Source organism: Phocoena phocoena, chromosome 7 (genome assembly GCF_963924675.1).
Source record: "Phocoena phocoena chromosome 7, mPhoPho1.1, whole genome shotgun sequence".
NCBI lineage: Eukaryota > Metazoa > Chordata > Mammalia > Artiodactyla > Phocoenidae > Phocoena > Phocoena phocoena.
Genome location: NC_089225.1, coordinates 52224279 through 52242731, shown reverse-complemented (window position 1 = coordinate 52242731; position 18453 = coordinate 52224279). Strand labels below are relative to the sequence as shown.

The 18453-nt window shown below is 45.3% G+C and overlaps 1 protein-coding gene across 1 annotated transcript in view; it reads left to right on the top strand.

Annotated features, from left to right (window-relative positions):
• Window positions 1-13128, top strand: part of LRP2 (LDL receptor related protein 2) — a 178405-nt gene extending 165277 nt beyond the window's left edge. The window contains exons 72-80 of the mRNA XM_065880144.1: window positions 3075-3194; window positions 4724-4814; window positions 5511-5578; window positions 5736-5853; window positions 6360-6489; window positions 7562-7661; window positions 9222-9352; window positions 12718-12789; window positions 12967-13128. Of these exons, the coding sequence (XP_065736216.1) occupies window positions 3075-3194; window positions 4724-4814; window positions 5511-5578; window positions 5736-5853; window positions 6360-6489; window positions 7562-7661; window positions 9222-9352; window positions 12718-12789; window positions 12967-13128 (992 nt within the window). The remainder of the gene's footprint in view (window positions 1-3074; window positions 3195-4723; window positions 4815-5510; window positions 5579-5735; window positions 5854-6359; window positions 6490-7561; window positions 7662-9221; window positions 9353-12717; window positions 12790-12966) is intronic.
• Window positions 13129-18453: the final 5325 nt, after the last annotated feature.

Here is an 18453-nt window from a genome sequence, read left to right as displayed (position 1 = left end):
GGAAAATGGTGGTGGATAATAATAGGCTGATCTCCCTGTGCCTGAAACATGTGTGTGTGTGTGTGTGTCTGTGTGTGTCTGTGTGTATTTTAACCGTTTTGACCAAAGAAGATAAAATTGGAGGTCGAATGCAATGATGCACACCACCAGCAGATATGGAGTAAAAATACTTCAGTCCTTGTTGCTGCTTGGAGTTGTGGTGTTGGACTCTTAGGCCACAGAATCCAGTAGGTGTCAGACCCCCTGCTAAATGTGAGTTGGGTTGCCAAGTCACATAATAGGCTTCGTGGACATCAGAAGTCTTACCCACTCTAGCAATTGCAAGGCCGGGCTAGTCAAATCATCCTGAGCTATGCGAGCCTTAGCTTAAAGCTTAAAGGATGCATTTCTGCATCCTCCCTTCTTTCTCATTTTCTGAGTTCTTGGTCCTGCTTCCTCAGGTTACCTGTGTTCTAATTCATCCTTCATCATTGTGTGCAGTAATGTGAAAGGGAAAGGACATTATCTTTTTCCCGTGGGCACATTTTTATTCACTGATGTCTTTAATGATTTTTATTTCAGACATAGGTAATTATATATCAAAATATTCTATCAAATCTTTTTTTTGGAAATATCTTCCTTTTTTTAAAATTAATTTTTATTGGAGTATGCTTGCTTTACAATGTTGTGTTAGCCTCCACTGCATGACAAAATGAATCAGCCATCCTCATACAGATATCCCCTCCCTTTTGGACTTCCTTCCCATTTAGGTTACCACAGTATATTAGGTAGAGTTCCCTGTGCTATACAGTAGGTTCCCATCAGTTGTCTATTTTAGAGAATATCAATAATGTATAGTGGGGAAAGGACATTTTTGAAGTGAGGAAAGGAAATAGGCTTTTATTAAGTTCTGTATGTCAGATTCTCTCTTCAGGATTAACCCAGACATCTGCTTCTTCAATTAATCTTCTCCCAAACTTATAATGAGGTTTAATTTTCATCTCACAAGTAAGGAAACTGACAATAGGAAAGATTTAGTAACTGGTGCGCCCAAGTTACACAACCAGCGGATAAGCTTTAAACCCAGAAATGGTTTTTAAACTCAATGCCATTCACCCAAAAGCTCAGCACCTTTCTGTTCTGGTCCAGCTATCAGTGTACCCAATTCCAGATTGCATTCTGTGGCTGTGTGGCCTTTGACAAGTCATCTCCCTTCCGATCCCTGCATGTGAAACAGATGTGGAACCTGAGGTCCCCCTGAGTTCTCTGATACTCTGAGAGCCTGAATCAGTCTTGACAAACTGAAGTGCAGAACGGAGGCTCCCAGGAGATTACACTGGCGGCAAATGCCTTTTCTAGGGATTAGCCCCCTTGTGTTGCTGGTAGTGATTACCCTTCTTCAGACCTTCTCCAAAACATTCCAGACCCCACTGATGTAATAGCTCTTGTGTCCTAAATGCTCCTGCAGCTCTTATGTTTGGCAGTTTCAAGGGCAGGAGGGGAGAGACCAGTATACCTGTGGAGCCCCCTCTGGCCCCTGTAGAGAGGACAGCCCAGGGGTCAGGCAGAGGAAAATCTGGAGACTTTCCCTGAAAAGCATCTCAGCCAGCTGATACTCTGAGCCTCCTTTGCAAAGTGTTGATTGATGAGTAGGCCAGAGGCTCAGCCCAGCTGTGCCAGATTAGCATTTACTCTGGACCAATAGCTCTCCAATTTTAGCACGTGTCAGAAACGTCTAGAGGGCTTGTTGAACACGCCTTGCTGGGTCCCACCTGAGGGGTTTCTGACTTAATAGGCCTGAGGTAGCCTAAGAATTTGCATTTCTGACAAGTTCCCAGGTGATGCTGATGTTGCTGGGTCAGGAACAACATTGCGAGAATCCCTGCTCTACTCAAAGGGTGGGCCAGGGACCAGGAGCATTGATACAATACGGGGGCTAGTTGGAAGTGCAGACCCTCAGGCCTACCCCAGCCCTCTTGAATCTGATTCCCCAGGTTATTTGTACGACATTAAAATTTGAAAGCATGCTCTAGAGAGCTGAAGAAATGGTCATGGGACAGGTTTTTTTGTTGTTGTTGTTTTTTTCTTTGCGGCACGCGGGCCTCTCATTGCTGTGGCCCCTCCGGCCGCGGAGCACAGGCTCCGGACGCGCAGGCTCAGTGGCCATGGCCCACGGGCCCAGCCGCTCCACGGCACGTGGGATCCTCCCGGACCGGGGCACGAACCCGTGTCCGCTGCATCGGCAGGCGGACCCCCAACCACTGCGCCACCAGGGAAGCCCATGGGACAGGTTTTCAGTGAGGCTTTTTACAGCCATGCCTTGTCCATGGTCATGTTTTTGCGTGACAGAGAATCAGGATTATAGAATGTTAGTCTGAGAAAGAGTTTAGAGACGACCTAATCCTTGGATAAATCATAATATATGCTAAGCTAGTTTCAGAATTACCTGAGGTGCTTTTAATGGTAATACTTGAGTTCCATCCCAGAGCGATTTAAATCTGGATTTCTGTGACAGGGCATCAATCATTGTGAATAGCTCCCAGGTGATTCTGATAATCATAGCTCTAAATTCCCTAATCTTGCAAATAATGAAACTGAAGCCCAGAAGGAAGTTCTCCATGGTGAGCAGGGGTGGAAATCACATCCAATGTATGCTTTGGCTGAACCACACTTTATGATCTATCCAAATTTGGGTGATGACAAATCTTGATATAATAATGGGGTCTTACTGACCTGTTAGAAATATCTCAAATTGCTTAGTGCTGATTGGTTTTTGAGTTCATGCAGTGAACCAGACAGACACCTATCTTCCAAACCTGCCAGAGCAACAGGGGAGATAAATGATGCCAGAAGAAAATGTGAGGGGTACAGCAGTGGGATGGAGAGCACGGGGAGGGACTGTGGCACTTTGGTGGGGTGGCAGGGGAAGGTAGCGTAAATGAGGGTGAGTTTCCAGGTGGCACGCAGCTTAAAGGTGTTGGTATGCTGCCTGGGCTCTGATGTCACCTGGCCACAACTCAGTGGATGGGCATGTCCTTGGTTGGGGTATTCGTTCCCTCCTCGGAAACTAACCACTGTTCTCTTCTGCTTTCCAGTGCCCAACCGCTGTAAAAAGGTCTGCAGCCACCTTTGCCTTCTGAGACCTGAGGGATACACCTGTGCCTGTCCCCAAGGCTCCAGATTTATAGAAGGAAGCGTCACTGAGTGTGATGCAGGTAGGGACACTGCCTGGGGGCCTGGGAGAGCTCCTTTGCCTTCGTTAGTAGGTTCCCTTACCCGTGCTTCACCTTTTTCAGGAGCATGAAGAATCCCTGTTTACTGGTCTCTTGCAGAATAGAGTGGGGATGGCTAGAAAGAGGGATGGGAGATGTGGAAAATATGAACAGAGCTGAGTGGGACTTAAGGGGCCAAACAGATCTTGTGTTCCAATGATTTCTGAGAATTATTTGCCAAGATCTGCAGAGATTTAGATCCAGTGCCCCTAAATCGACTGTTGTGTTGTCTATAAAGACATTTTGAAGAGTGCTATAAGTCCTCTTCCTCTTTTCTCCACCCCATACTGGATCCCAATCGCCCCTGAATCTATTCAGTCTTAACGGGAGCTCCTCAAGGTGGAGAACCAGGCTCCTGAGGTGGGCCGGGGGCGCTTATCCAGTACAGAGGGGAGGCCTAGAGGAGGTTCACTGGTTTTCCCACATGCTCATTTCAAAGTTTGGACAACTGAAAAAGGGCCACGTTTTAAAATGGGAGATGGAAGCTGGAAGGAAGTAAGTAAGTAAACAGTGGTTTAATTCTCATCCCAAATGCTATAGATGATCTATTCTTGGCAAGACCTTTCTTCAGTGACTCTTTTAAATTAAGGAGTTAATAAGCCATAGGGAGTAACTAGTTAGTGTCCCTAACTAGTATCCAATGCTTGATAAGGGTGTTAGAAAATCATCCTGCAATTCACTAGTGGCCCATTTTATGGCTCACATCCTTGGGCCCTTCCCCCTGCTTTAGCTGATGGGGAAATGAAGAGGCGTAACCATGTTCCGCCACCAGGGGGCGCAAGCGGTTAAACAAGGCACCTCCTGTTGCCTTCCCAACCAGGCTGAAAAGTTGGCAGGTTTAGAGCACGAACTCAGCAAGTAAAAACTGCCCCCTCCCCTTCCCCTATCCCCGCTCTTATCCCAATGCTACTGGGGAAATATTGGCAAGATTACAATCTTTAGCAAGGGCAATTTTGAAGGTCTTAAAAAATGAGGAGATCTCCAACCAGCTGTCCGTTAAGCGGCTATTTATCTGTCTACGTGTCCGTTTATTGATGAATGGATTGCTGATACTTCGGAGCCTTTAGTGGAAGTTTCGGGGTGTGCCTAAACTGGGTTCAAAGAGAAGAATTCTGAAAACTTCAAAGGAAAATGTCAATGTCCTGAGAGATTTCCTTTACCACAATGTTCTTTTTAACTATTAGTATATATTCTGGAGTCTAGTATCTCACCACTGTTTTGCGGGGGGGGGGGGAGGGGGGGAATGCTATAAACTGCCTTTTTTTTCCTACCAAATGTATGTTACTCCCCAAGACCTTATTGATAAAGAAATTCATCTGACTTAAGGGGAAGGTGACATTTAAAAGGGAGACTAATTAGCTGCCCCACCACATGGGCTCCCCACTCCAGCCCTGGGCTGAAGCAGGTTTGCATGGCAGGGGGCTCTGCTGAGCGCCGCTGACTAACACCTGCGTGGCTTTCCCTTTCTGCAGCGATCGAAAGTCCTATCATCATGCCCCCTCCATGCAGGTGTATGAACGGAGGAAACTGCTATTTTGACGAGAATGACCTCCCCAAATGCAAGTAAGTCTGAATGCTGTAGGTCTTGCATCTTCTGGGGGGAGTTTGAGACCTCAAAGTAGCCAGAAAAACAAGTACAAGAACCTTGCCTGTTCGCTAATTTTCACATCATAACCAGCTTGCCCTCCAATGGGGGAGTCCACAGAGAGCTAAGGCAGTGCTTCTCAAACTATAATGTGCGTGAGAATCACCTGGGGCTCTGGAAAAAAATGCCCATCTCATTTACAGGGATTCTGCATTTCTGACAAGCTCCCGGGGAGATGCCACAGAACTGTGGGCCACGCTTTGGGGAGCAAGGAGTTAGAGAAGTGACAACCCCATTTTCCTACTCACCTCAGATTACTCATATAATTGGATTGTGGGAGAGCAGCTGTCAGCAGAGCCGTTACAGTGCTAGGCGCTCACGAGGGGCAGAGACAAGATTTGGAGAGCAGAGAGTTATCAAGGGAGCTCTTAACATGGAGCAAGATGATATTTAACGAAAGCACGTCAAAGGAAAGAACACAATGAAGGTTTCCAGTTCCACTTGACTTTCCAAGGAGGAATTCCATAGATTAGAGAAGACACCAATAGGTTTATTTGTTGAGGCTGATTCTGTAGATGCCACAGGTATTCCCTCAAAAGTGAATTTCCACAGTCAGATTACAATCAGAGCCCAAGAAATCAACAGCTTGTGAATGATTCTTCTTTTCCTTTCAGATGTCCTAGTGCCTACGTGGGAGAATACTGTGAAATAGGGCTTTCAAAAGGCATTCCTCCCGGAACAAGTAAGTTTTAAGAATACGAGGGACATGGGAATGCATCGTGGTAACTAAACTGAGTGTTGTCTGTATTCTGTTTAACTCCAGTCCCTCTTGCTAAGACTCCTGGCTCTTTTCCTTCCCCTCATGTTCATATGTTTGCTTCTTCTTCCCTCTTTGACAGCAGCGGCCGTGCTGTTGACAATCATCCTGATCATAATAATTGGAGCTTTAGCGACTCTAGGATTTTTCCACTATCGGAAAACTGGCTCCCTTTTGCCTTCTCTGCCCAAGCTGTCAAGGTCAGTTTCATTAGGTGGAATATTGATTTTAGACGTCTGTGTGATCTGTAACCACGTAAATAACTTAGTTTTTCTTTTAAGCTAAAAAAGCATCCTAGGCTGTTCACCTATTCTGCGGAAACAAAAAATACTGAACTTAAAGCAGTCACTTCAGATCACAATGTCTTAATTGATTGCTTCTCTGAAGCCTGAGTCCAAATCACATTTTAGAGCCTAAAGGGTTGTACGTTGAGGTTACACTGGAGAACGGCGTCGGCTGTTTGAGGGACCAGGCTTTCTTTCCGCAAGTGCCCAGCTGGTCCTCTCCTCATTCTCAAGCATTCGGGAATGTGCTCGAACATTTCCAGGAGGTCACTAAGGGAATTTATTCCCATATGTGATGTGTGAATGCGAAGTGGGAATCGAGCCTTTCATTTAAGGAAGAGCTAGGAAAAGGTATGAAGAAAGAATCCTATTGCAAAAGATTGTTTTTTAAAAATAATAAGACACTGATTACTTCTTTTCAGCTTAAGCAGTCTTAGCAAATCCTCTGAAAATGGAAATGGGGTGACCTTCAGATCAGGGGATGATGTTAACATGGATATTGGAGTATCTGGTTTGGGGCCCGAGTCTGCTATTGACAGATCAATGGCGATGGTGAGTTTGGTTTCAAAGTGACTATTTGAAGGTTATCATTTTTACTGTTTTATCAAAGAAACACTTTTTATAAAGAATAAAATTCATCTAGAAAAAAATGAAATACTTTATGCCCCCTCACTATACCAAGTTAGGAAACATTAGGTTTGTTGTAGAAATGTGTCTAAAAACATTAGTAATGAAATTGAAATTAACCCCTGATCTAAGCCACACGGGTGAACTGGAATCATGAACAGTTTTAAGTTTAATTGGAGTCTTAAACAATCTGTGTTTTTTGGGAAACAGGGGAGAGGGACCATGATATTCTGTTTTTATTCGATGACTTTTTGTACGTTTAAAGGAAGAGGCAGGGAAATAACATGTTTCCTAGTCTCACATATTTTCCCACCAGTGTGTAGTGTTGGGATAAACAGTGGTTTTAGAGTCAGTGGTTGGTTCAAATCACAACTCTGCCACCTGCTAGGTATGTAATAGTAGGGATGGAGTTTGATCACTCTGTCCCCATCTGTAAAATAATCCCTCCTGTGAGGACCAAATGCTTTATGAATGGACTAGTATCCACTCTGAAGTCTACCATCAGTGTTGGGAAATCATTCCCAGTATTCCGCCTCCCCACCAATCTTTCCTTTTTTGTTCCTGCCTAAAGGTACAATATTATCCCTCCTGTCTTCTTTCCCCCTCTCCCTCTTCTCTTTGCTCCTCTTCCAGACCCCCACCCTTTTCTCTATGTCCAAAGCCAATCACCAAGTGAGTTATTTGCCTTAAGGAGCCATAGAGAACTCGGATAAGGGAAGAGGGTTTCTGTTCTCCTGACCTGAGGAGTTAGTGCATTTACATTACTTTACATAACGGTTTGCCTCGTGGAGGCCTTGTGTCTCCGTTGGCTTTTGTTGGAGGTGGGGGGCAAGTTCTTTTTGGGTCAGTTGGACGTCGCACCTAGCGTACCTCCAGGTGTGAAGAGCACATCCTCCTCTGTGTATGAATCAGATCAGCACGGTCCTCCTCTGTGTATGAATCAGATCAGCACGGTATGATCTTTTTTTTTTTTTTCTTTTTTTTTTCCCTCCATCAGAGTGAACATTTTGCCATGGACCTGGGGAAGCCGCCCATAATATTTGAAAACCCGACATACACCTCCAGGGACACTGCTGTCAAAGTGGCTCAGCCAACAACAACCCCGGTGAGAAATCACAGTCCGTGCTGTCAGGTTTGGCTGTTGCTGGATCTTGTTCTTTGGAATAATGTGCCTTTAGGGTCCTCCCAACCTTCCCTCCGTGGAAGGAAGCACACTGGTCGCCTCCTCAGCTTCACTCCCTGCAGTAACAGGACTGACCCAAGGACAGAAGGCCTGAAAACAATCAGAATCCTGGGTTTTGGCAGCCATTCTTTGGCACCCAGACCAAGAGCCTTTTCATCCTGAGTGGTCAGAGCAGGAGGTCTGAGTGCATATTCAGAGGCTCGGCAAACACTGTGCCCGACACACACATACGGGCTCTCTGTGAATATCTGTGAACTGAATGAGTGGATGGTCGTCAGGTCATTATACAGAGGTTTGGGGTACTGGGCACACTCTCTGGGTTCTGACTGGTATCACAAGGGTGTGATTTGAGGTGACCTCCCTGCTTGCCCTTGTCATACTTTTCTGGAAAGTACAAAGGTCTTCGAAGTTGATAGGCAGGTATATAAATTTCCTTTGATGAGGCCCTATTACTCACTCATCTTTTAGAGGAACAGGGAGGTGAGATAGACGTATGGATGAAGGAACAGAACTCTTCATTAGGGCTGGATCAATAGCCCCAGCGTCACTGCCAGTGCCTGTCAACTGTTAGGTAGCCTGTCTTTCCTTTGTCAAAACAGCTAGGGCCTCGGCAAAATACAGTTTCACTGTTAACACCTAAACTTCTTTTGAACTCACAAGGTATAGTACATTTTAATGTTAAGACAGAAATGTTTATTTTATGAATAACTTTCTTAAGATCAGCAATATTTGAATCTTGAAAGCATTTTGCCTGATCCTTTAATATCCAGATAGCAAAACTTTAATCACATGATAAAATAGATTTTTGGCACTTTTCCCTTGAAATAAAACGAAGCCATGTTTACCAATACATTTCCAAGTTAGAGAAGAAATAAAGTGGTGAATGTAAAAATATAGGAAAAGGGGTGAATTTCTACCCTGTAATTTATTAATTATATATCCATGGTAATTTGTGCTTTAAGAGGGAACCTCGGAATCACATGAATGTTACAGAAAATATCTAGAGGGGTATTAATGTCATTATGCCTCTTGTTTTAAAAATTCAACCTCTTTTAAGCAGTCCTGAAATTAATAATTTTATTCTAAATATCCAAACGTAATACGTTTGGAAATAATTCATACTGTTCTATTAGGATTTAGCTGCCAACATACAACCAGAGTATCCTTTATCCAAAACTACGGTCAACAGTGGGAGTAAGGGGCCCTAGAGAACACCGTAGAAGTTGCTATTACTACATGAGAGTGTGACCATTGATGGGTGTATTTGCCTCCCAAGATTAAGGCATCAGATAGACAACTTAGTAGTTGGTGCTCCTGATTTTGGGGAGACGAGAGTGGTGTTTATTCCTGGACCACAGGGTTGGTCTCATATATTAAAAATGGTGCCTGTTCATGTTTGTGGGAGAGCAAGGTGATAAACAGAACCAAAGAGCTGATAAGAAACTTTATAGCAAAAATTCTTTCAAAACTGAATAATGGCCTTCAACATGCACACAGGTAACCGAATCCGGAAATGTGTATAACGAAAACTATGGAAGTGCCATAAACCCTGCTGAATTAGCTCCAGACACAAAGCCAACTTCCCCAAGTGCTGATGAAACTCAGGTAACAGTGACTGACTACTGAAATGATACAGGATTTGGGAAGGACTTTGGAATTGCTGGGTTTATTAATCCTAGGCAAACTAGAGAGACCCTGATAGGCTCATAGAGCCCAAGACGTATAGGCAGTTAGTAAAGATAATTTTATCATAAACTGAAAGACTGTCCACTGAGTAAAGCTACATTCTAACACTGCGTTGGTAACGATGTTCCTTGTGACATGGGAGGTAAAGCAGAAAAGAAGGGCAGCCGACTTCTGGACGCAGCCTCTTCAAATCAGAGGCGTTTAATTTGAGATAACAACCTAGTATGAATAAAGACCTCACTGTGTCAGTGATGCATATAGAGGACCTTTTCCTTTCCCGTGCAATATAATTTTTCTACAGTGTATATCTTCGTTCCCTTAATAATGTATGTTGTTTTTAGCTCTACTCTTGTTACCAATGTTGACCACTAGATGGCACTAATTTACACTCTCTTCATCTATCCATCTGTCCATCTTCCATCTAACCATCCAGCCAACATTGCTGCCCTCAATGTGCCGGGCACAGTGTTTAATACAGAAGATTAAAAGAAAAAAAGTCCACTAGATGGAGCTTCTCTATCTTGTTTGCAGGGCCTTTGAAATTTGTAAACTACCTTGTCTACTGAGAGAAATTCAGTAAATAAACTTGATACAAAACATAATAGATAATATATCATTAGTTCTAACAGACACATAGGAAGCTATCTCAGATATAGCTGTTTGATTCTGGGCAGTTACTTTACCTCTGAGCACTAGAGTCTTAATGTTTCTCATTGGGGGCACTATTGGCTTATTGGGAGGGGCAGTTCTTTTTGGTACAAAACTATCCTATACATTGCAGGACATTTTAATATTCCTGGCCCCTGTCCACTAAGTGCCAGTAGTGTTTTACCCAATGCATTGTGATCCCAGAAATCACTCCCTCCCCCGCCCCTGGCCCCCAAACATGCTCTCCCAGTTGAGAACAATAGGATCTGGAATGTCTCAGTTTTAAGGTTCTATGACTTCTGTAAAGTAATATAAAGAAACAAAAGCCCAAAGGTAGTTAGAAATGTTACCACTTTTTACAATCTCTATTCTCACATTGCATAATCTATAAACAAAATTGGTATCTGCAAAGTCATGTTGGATTTTCAGCACCTCACAAATTGGATCCTGTTCTGCTTGTTAGCGTCAAAATAGAAGTTGAACTAAATTGATGCTAATGAGGAGAGCTTATAACAAAGGTCACTTTGTCCACCTTTTCATATTCCATTTGCTAATTCCTTCTCACACACACACACACACACACACACACGAATGTTGTCTTAGAAAGGAATTTCCAGTTTCATATTTTCAAGGGACTAAATTTTTTTTCCTTAAGCTACATTGAAAAGTTTATTTTGAACACTAATTTTCCACAGACACCAGAATACTTGAATGTTACATATTTGGTTCCCCAAGTCTGACTCAACTCCACAGCAGTGCCAGATCTATTTTATATTCTCAACACTTTTTCTCGGTCCATTTCGAGTCTAGTGATCTTCCCTAGGCAGAATTCTCTCCCAGCTGAGCAGGAAGAGGAGTGTGGAGATGCTGCAACCTCTGACCTGCACATCAGTCATCAAAAACACTGAGAGACTGGCTTCCCTGGTGGCGCAGTGGTTGAGAGTCCGCCTGCCGATGCAGGGGACATGGGTTCGTGCCCCGGTCCAGGAAGATCCCACATGCCGCGGAGTGGCTAGGCCCGTGAGCCATGGCTGCTGAGCCTGCGCGTCTGGAGCCTGTGCTCCGCAGCGGGAGAGGCCACAGCAGTGAGAGGCCCGCGTACTGCAAAAAAAACAACAACAATAAAACCCCCAAAACAAACAAACCAACAAAAACACTGAGAGAGTCTTTCAAGTGAGAGCGAATGTTTACCAATTATAGTCCTTTTCTTTCTCATCTCCATCTTTGCAGTACATTGGCTCTTCTTCCTTTTTTTTAATCGGTTGAGGCTGAGACCCTCTAAGGTCTGTCCTCCATGGTACATCCAGGGATTTTTCTATGACCTTTGCCTTTGGGAACTGAGAGAACAGCCAGGGAGGCTTAAAGCGGTAGAAGCCTTTGGTTAGGATGACCCTAGGTTGACCTTAATATGCCAGAGAGGCTCACAGGTTTCTCTTTCATCAATAAATCTGCTCAAAGGACTCAAAGAACGTGAAGTCCTGTGGCTTAGTCCTGTCATTTTCAAAAGTCGTGTCGACATGCATTGGATTTCCCAAGGAGATGACAATGAAAATCACCCGCACTTCTCTTGTTAGTAGTTACTCAGCTCCATGTGGCCATTCCATACCGAAGCAATGAGTTTTGGCCTTCCCTATTGAAGTGTAGGTTTCCAGAGGCCGGGCTCTGACCTGAGTGTCTCCATCTTGCCCTCGTGCCAAGCAAGTGCTCACTTAAATGTGGGTGAATGGCTTCTTCTACTTCTCCTGTATTCACATGCTCCCCACTCCTTCACATGTTGGCCGCCTACTTTCACAGAGCAAGAGACAATCCATAAAACACGTGGGCTACGTTAGCTCTGTGGGAGGAGGCTGTTTCCTCATCTCCTGTTCTCTTGTCTCCTTACATCCGGCAGCAGGGCCGTGGCCAGCACTGCTGCCACGGGCAGCTTTTCAGCCAAACAGGGGCCACTTATCATAGACTGGGGTGATTTCTCTTTGGGTTCTTCAGTTTTGAGACCTCTGTTTCCTGGAGGCCCTGCCTACTCCTCTATCTACAATTTAGTTAAATAAGTTTGCTGTGACTGCCTTTCCTCCTCTGCAAAAGAGCATCTACCTCACAGAGTCCTTGGGAAGATTACATCAGAAACTTGTAAAGCTCTTGGAATAGTCCCCAACACATAGTAAGCACTCAATAAATGCTAGCTGTTTTTGTTGCCATTATTATTATTGATTACAGGAGGAAATGATGGAGCGAGACAGAACATGTTTGAGTTGACCAAGGATCAAGACATCGTTTTAGGAAATGAGAGTTACAATCTGGCTTGTTCCTTAAATTTTCAGGCAGCCCCTGAAGAAATCTCTTGCCTGGCTCTGTCAAAGCTTCTAGATACTCTGGGCACAGATTCTGTAAACTGTACACTTCAGATCAAGGATTTTTTTGGAAATTATTAGATAAAAAGAGCCCAAAGAGTTTCAGTTACTGTTCAGGGCCCAGCCGAGGAAGAACTGAACAACTTACTGCATGGGCCAGGTCACGTGGTCCCAGGTCCCAAATTGCTTTCTCCCTCTGTAAGAAGAAATTTTAAAACCTAGGCAGAAGGAAGAAACCCACCAAAAAATTCCATTACTGAAGGTTTTCTCTTTCCTCTTTTCACTTAGGCAACAAAGTGGAATATCTTCAAACGAAAACCGAAACAAAATGCCAACTTTGAAAATCCATTCTATTCCGAGGTAATTTTTAACAATTTTTCTCAGCCCAGGCATTCTTTCTTAGTATTAACTTGCTAAATCAGGCATACACTCAGATGATTCTGGGCAAATTGGCCAAGATTTGTCTTCTTCACACAAAACCATTTCCCATCACGTCGGGGGAATAAATGGCTGATTCCTGTTTCTTTGTGGCCTTAGATGGAGAGTGAACCAAAGGTTGGTGCTGCTGTGACCCCACCTCCATCACCTTCTCCCCCTGATAAGATTTCTTGGAAGAAAGGCCCAAGTCCAACCTACAGTGCAACAGAAGATACATTTAAAGACACCGCAAATCTCGTTAGAGAAGACTCTGAGGCATAGCTGTGCCAGCTATTTAGGGAATAATTAGAAACACACTTTTGCACATATATTTTTTACAAACAGATGAAAAAAATTAACATTCAGTACTTTATTAAAAAGATATTTTTTCCCCTGTACTCCTGTAGTTGGAAATATTTGTGGAAACAATACCTTGTGTGTCTTTTTTATTCATCTCATATTTTTACAAATAATTATCACAATGTACTATATGTATATCTTTGCACTGAAGCTATCTGAAGGTAATGCTATAAATATATTGTATATTTGTAAATTTTGGAAAGATTATCACATCATTAAATTTGCTAATGAAAGTATCTGCTGAATTGGAATTGGGTTCTTCAGTTTTGAGACCTCCGTTTCCTGGAGGCCCTGGAAATTGGTTGAATTGCTGAATTGGTTGGTGATCATTACATTAAATGATCCATTGGGACTTCCCTGGTGGCGCAGTGGTTGAGAATCCGCCTGCCAATGCAGGGGACACGGGTTCGAGCCCTGGTCCGGGAAGATCCCACATGCCGCGGAGCAGCTAAGCCCGTGCGCCACAACTACTGAACCCACGCGCCTATAGCCCGTGCTCCGCAACGGGAGAGGCCACCGCAATGAGAAACCCGTGCACTGCAACGAAGAGTAGCCCCTGCTCGCCGCAACTAGAGAAAGCCCACGCACAGCAACGAAGACCCAACGCAGCCAAAAATAAAATAAATTAATAAATTAATTTAAAAACAGAAAATGATCCATTGAAGAAAGGAATTGACTTGGGGCCTTTAGCCATGTCAAAAGAGGAGGCACCATTCATAGTCCCTATAGAATTATCAAGGAAGGGAATCCAGGCCACTCCTGGGTCCGTTTTCACACATCAGCACTTAATGTTCAGTATTATATGTAACCTGATGAATAGCGTAATGATAGAGATGCAGATAACGCAGTAGGTAGAAAAGCAATTCAGTCCCACCCTTGTGCATGTTTGCGTTGTCTAACCAGAACACTGTCTCCTGTGCGTTATCTCGCTCGCCGCCAAGTCAACACTTTTATTTTAATGTCTGAGAAATTCCCATGTCATTAAGTGTAAGTGTTCTGCAAAGAGTTTGTATCTAATCGCATGAAATTTCATTTGATGGACCATAGGGTGATTGACACCCTTGCCTGGCATCTCAGGTGGTCACCTACCCTAGAAACTGGAGCTCAGGAGCTGAATTAACTGAAAGTAAATCTGTGTCTTCATAAAGGAAGGTGCAAAACAAATACCGGTTAAGCAAAGCCTCAGCTGGGTTTGTGTTTCTGTGTGTGAAAATTTCCTTATACTGACTATTTATTTCCTCGGTTGAACATGAATAGAAAGGGAAACCGTTCTTATTGAGCCTTTTTTAGGTCCTTGGCAAAACCGTTCATTTTGAGGAGCGTAGCCCTCCTCTTGAATAGCGGCTGTAGTCTCCACAGCGGGAACCGTGGCAGGAACACACAGTTTCCACACTAAGTAGGTAGGATTCCTGGCTTTCTGTGCTAATATGGCACATCTTTAAAACAATGAATGAATGAGTGTATGAATGGATGGATGGATGGGTGAAACATGTACTACTGATGATTTTATTCCCGAGTTCTCAAAATATTTTTTGTTCGTATTTTGAGTGCTTATTGTAAATTACTTTGACATGTACTTTGATTAGAAAGCAAATGGAAATGATGCTGCTGAAAAATTTCTAATAAATGTGTATTTTATCAGACTTGTTCTGTGTGCTTCATAAGCCCGGGTCATGAATCAGTTGTATTTTTTTTTTTTTTTTTTGGGTACGCGGGCCTCTCACTGCTGTGGCCCCTCCCGTTGCGGAGCACAGGCTCCGGACGCGCAGGCTCAGCGGCCATGGCTCACGGGCCCAGCCGCGGATCTTCCCGGACCGGGACACGAACCCGTGTCCCCTGCATCGGCAGGCGGACTCTCAACCACTGCACCACCAGGGAAGCCCGAATCAGTTGTATTTTGCTGTGCAGAGAGCTTTGGGCTTTGAGTGCTAGGCAGCTGGGGAACCAGGAATGCCCAGGGTTCAGGGAGGTGGGGGGGGGAAGAGGAGGAGGAATCCACAGCTCACACAGCCCTGACAGGCCTGGCGGGGTGAGCTCAGGAGAGTAAACTGTAGGTTTCTGGGACTTCCCTGGCGGTCCAGTGGTCGAGACTTCACCTTCCAATGCAGGTTCGATCCCTGGTCGGGGAGCTAAGATTCCCACATGCCTCGTGGCTAAAAAATCAAAAAACATAAAACAGAAGCAATACTGTAACAAATTCAATAAAGACTTTAAAAATGGTCCACATCAAAAAAATCTTAAAAAAAGAAAACAAACTAGGTTTCCACCTGAACTCTGGTCGGGCGGTCCCCTTAATTGCCTTTCAGAGTCACCCATTTCCCCCTACCTTTTTCCTTCCTCTCACTCTAGGCCCTCAGCCAGTTTCCCATTTCGGATCTAACTGTGACGGGAGAGCAGCGAGCACGGTCACAGCTGGAGAGGGTTTTGTTCAGCCTGGGATTCGAGCTCCAGTGGGGTGCGTGAGACGTATCAGTCCACGAAGTGTGAAGTCGAGTAAAAGGGAGCTCAAAACTGGTTGTGATTTCCAGCTTTGATATTTGTCTCAGGCCTTAAGTGCAATAAGAAATTATTCTGGGGAATTTAAGGAACGAGAATTAGTTCCCTGCTTAGCTTCATTTGTGATTCCCAGAAAGGAATCAGAAAGCCTGCTGCTGCGTTTCTGTTCTCTCCCGTGTGAGCTGGCACTTGTGGGTCAGAGCGTCAGTGGGAGGGTTGCCCCTGCCTGGTCGGCTCTCCCAGCCCAGGTCCTGCCCCTGCTTTACTCTCTCCAGTCGGAGCAGCTGGTGGGAAGTTGTGCAAGGTTGGTGGGGGTAACCTGGAGACAGGGTGCTGTTTAGAGGATGAAAAAGCTGATGTTATTCAGCATCTCATCACATGAAGCAGGAACAATTTTACTAGAAATGTATTACTGCACAATGTAAGATCACAACCATGAGCAGGTGTGTCCATAGGAAGCTGTCAAATCACACTGGTCACCTGTCCAGGGCTTCCCATTGACTTTTTTTTACTATTTATTCCTTTCTTCCTTTATTCATTGATTCACTCACTCACTCACTCACTGGCCTGTGTTCTTACCAGCATTCAGTTGCAAACATATGGACATAAGAGACCATGAGTTTAAGGAAAATATGTGAGAGGAGAACTTTTAGTGGAAAATTCCATCCATTAACTTTTTTTTTTTTCCTGAATTGGGAAAAGATCACTATTATTTGATTTTTGAGGTAGAGTATCTCAGACTGGCTCAAAGATGAGAGCTAGTTAGGCCCTGGGGTTAAGGAGGGGTCTGAGGAAGCTGGTTAGAGATGCACATTCTGGAAAGAGCCCTGGCCTCACAGCCTGTAGCCCTGGGTCGTCCTTTGAACTCTCAGCCTCTCTTCAGTCTTCCCCTCTGCATTCATCAAGGTCACAAGCCACAAGTCATACTGAGGATAACATATGATTATGTGTTTTTTTTAATTTAATTTTTATTTTATATTGGAGTATAGTTGATTTACAATGAAAAGAGGTTGGACGCATATGAAAGGTCTGAAAAGCCTGGGAAAGGAAGGCCAGCTCTGGAGAGCATTGCCTCGTGCCGCTGGTGGCCCTAACCACGGCCATCGCAAGGTGGGGATCAAAAAAAAAAAAAAAAAAATCACCTGGGTGTGTCAACTCCTGAATTTTACCAGCCTTGCTGAGGGCTTTTAGTGACACCAATTCTGTGCCTCTTCCTGGAAGTGAATTCAGAGCATTTCGTGTGAAAATCAATCAAGCTTCTGCATTCACTTTGTGTCCATGATATTCTGGAATAAGTGATAGGAGACAAAATAAACAGGTCTCTAGAAACTATTCGACGTCATTGAGTTCTCTTAGCTAACAATATCACCAGTCATAGAATGCTGTCCCCACCTTATGCAGACCAGAGAGGAAGGGCTCATATTTCTGTTCCTCTGATAACTAGTGTCCCCTAATGACAGTCATTTGCCAAGAGCACAGTTTCCCAGCCAATTACTTTCATCGCGGGAGCTGGGTCACGCGCCTGCTGCTAATCTCCGAGGCTCAGCGCCTTCTATGAAATAGAGAGGTGGGCTGTGAACTGCCAGTGTGAAGATGTATGTAAAGAGTGTATGCAGCGCTTCCGGGAAGATGGCGGAAGAGTAAGACGCGGAGATCACCTTCCTCCCCACAGATACACCAGAAATACATTTACACGTGGAACAACTCCTACAGAACACCTACTGAACGCTGGCAGAAGACCTCAGACCTCCCAAAAGGCAAGAAACCCCCCACGTACCTGGGTAGAGCAAAAGAGAAAAGAATAAACAGAGACAAAAGGATAGGGACCGGGCCTGCACCAGTGGGAGGGAGCCGTGGAGGAGGAAAGTTTTCCACACAATAGTAAGCCCCTTCGCGGGCGGAGACTGCGGGTGGTGGAGGGGGGAAGCTTCGGAGCCGAGGAGGAGAGCACAGCAACAGGGGTGCGGAGGGCAAAGTGGAGAGATACCCGCACAGAGGATCAGGGCTGACCGGCACTCACCAGCCCGAGAGGCTCGTCTGCTCATTCGCCGGGGCGGGCGGGGCTGCGAGCTGAGGCTCACGCCTCGGTTGGAGCACCAGGAGAGGGCTGGGGTTGGCCTTGTGAACACAGCCTGAGGGGGCTAGTGCACCACGGCTAGCCGGGAGGGAGTCCAGGTAAAAGTCTGGACCTGCCGAAGAGGCAAGAGACTTTTTCTTGCCTCTTTGTTTCCTGGTGCGCGAGGAGAGGGGATTAAGAGCGCTGCTTAAAGGAGCTCCAGAGACGGGCGCGAGCCGCGGCTAACAGCACGGACCCCAGAGACGGGCATGAGACGCTAAGGCTGCTGCTAACGCCACCAAGTAGCCTGGGGGCGAGCACAGGTTACTATCCACACCCGCTTCCGGGGAGCCTGTCCAGCCCGCCACTGCCAGGGTCCCAGGATCCAGGGACAACTTCCCCAGGAGAACGCACGGCGCGCCTCAGGCTGGTGCAACATCATGCCGGCCTCTGCCACCGCAGGCTCGCCCCGCATCCGTGCCCCTCCCTCCTCCCGGCCTGAGTGAGCCAGAGCCCGCGAATCAGCGGCTCCTTTAACCCCCGTCCTGTCTGAGCGAAGAAGACGCCCTCCGGTGACCTCCACGCAGAGGCGGGGCCAAATCCAAAGCTGAGCCCCTGGGAGCTGTGAGAACAAAGAAGAGAAAGGGAAATCTCTCCCAGCAGCCTCAGGAGCAGCGGATTAAATCTCCACAATC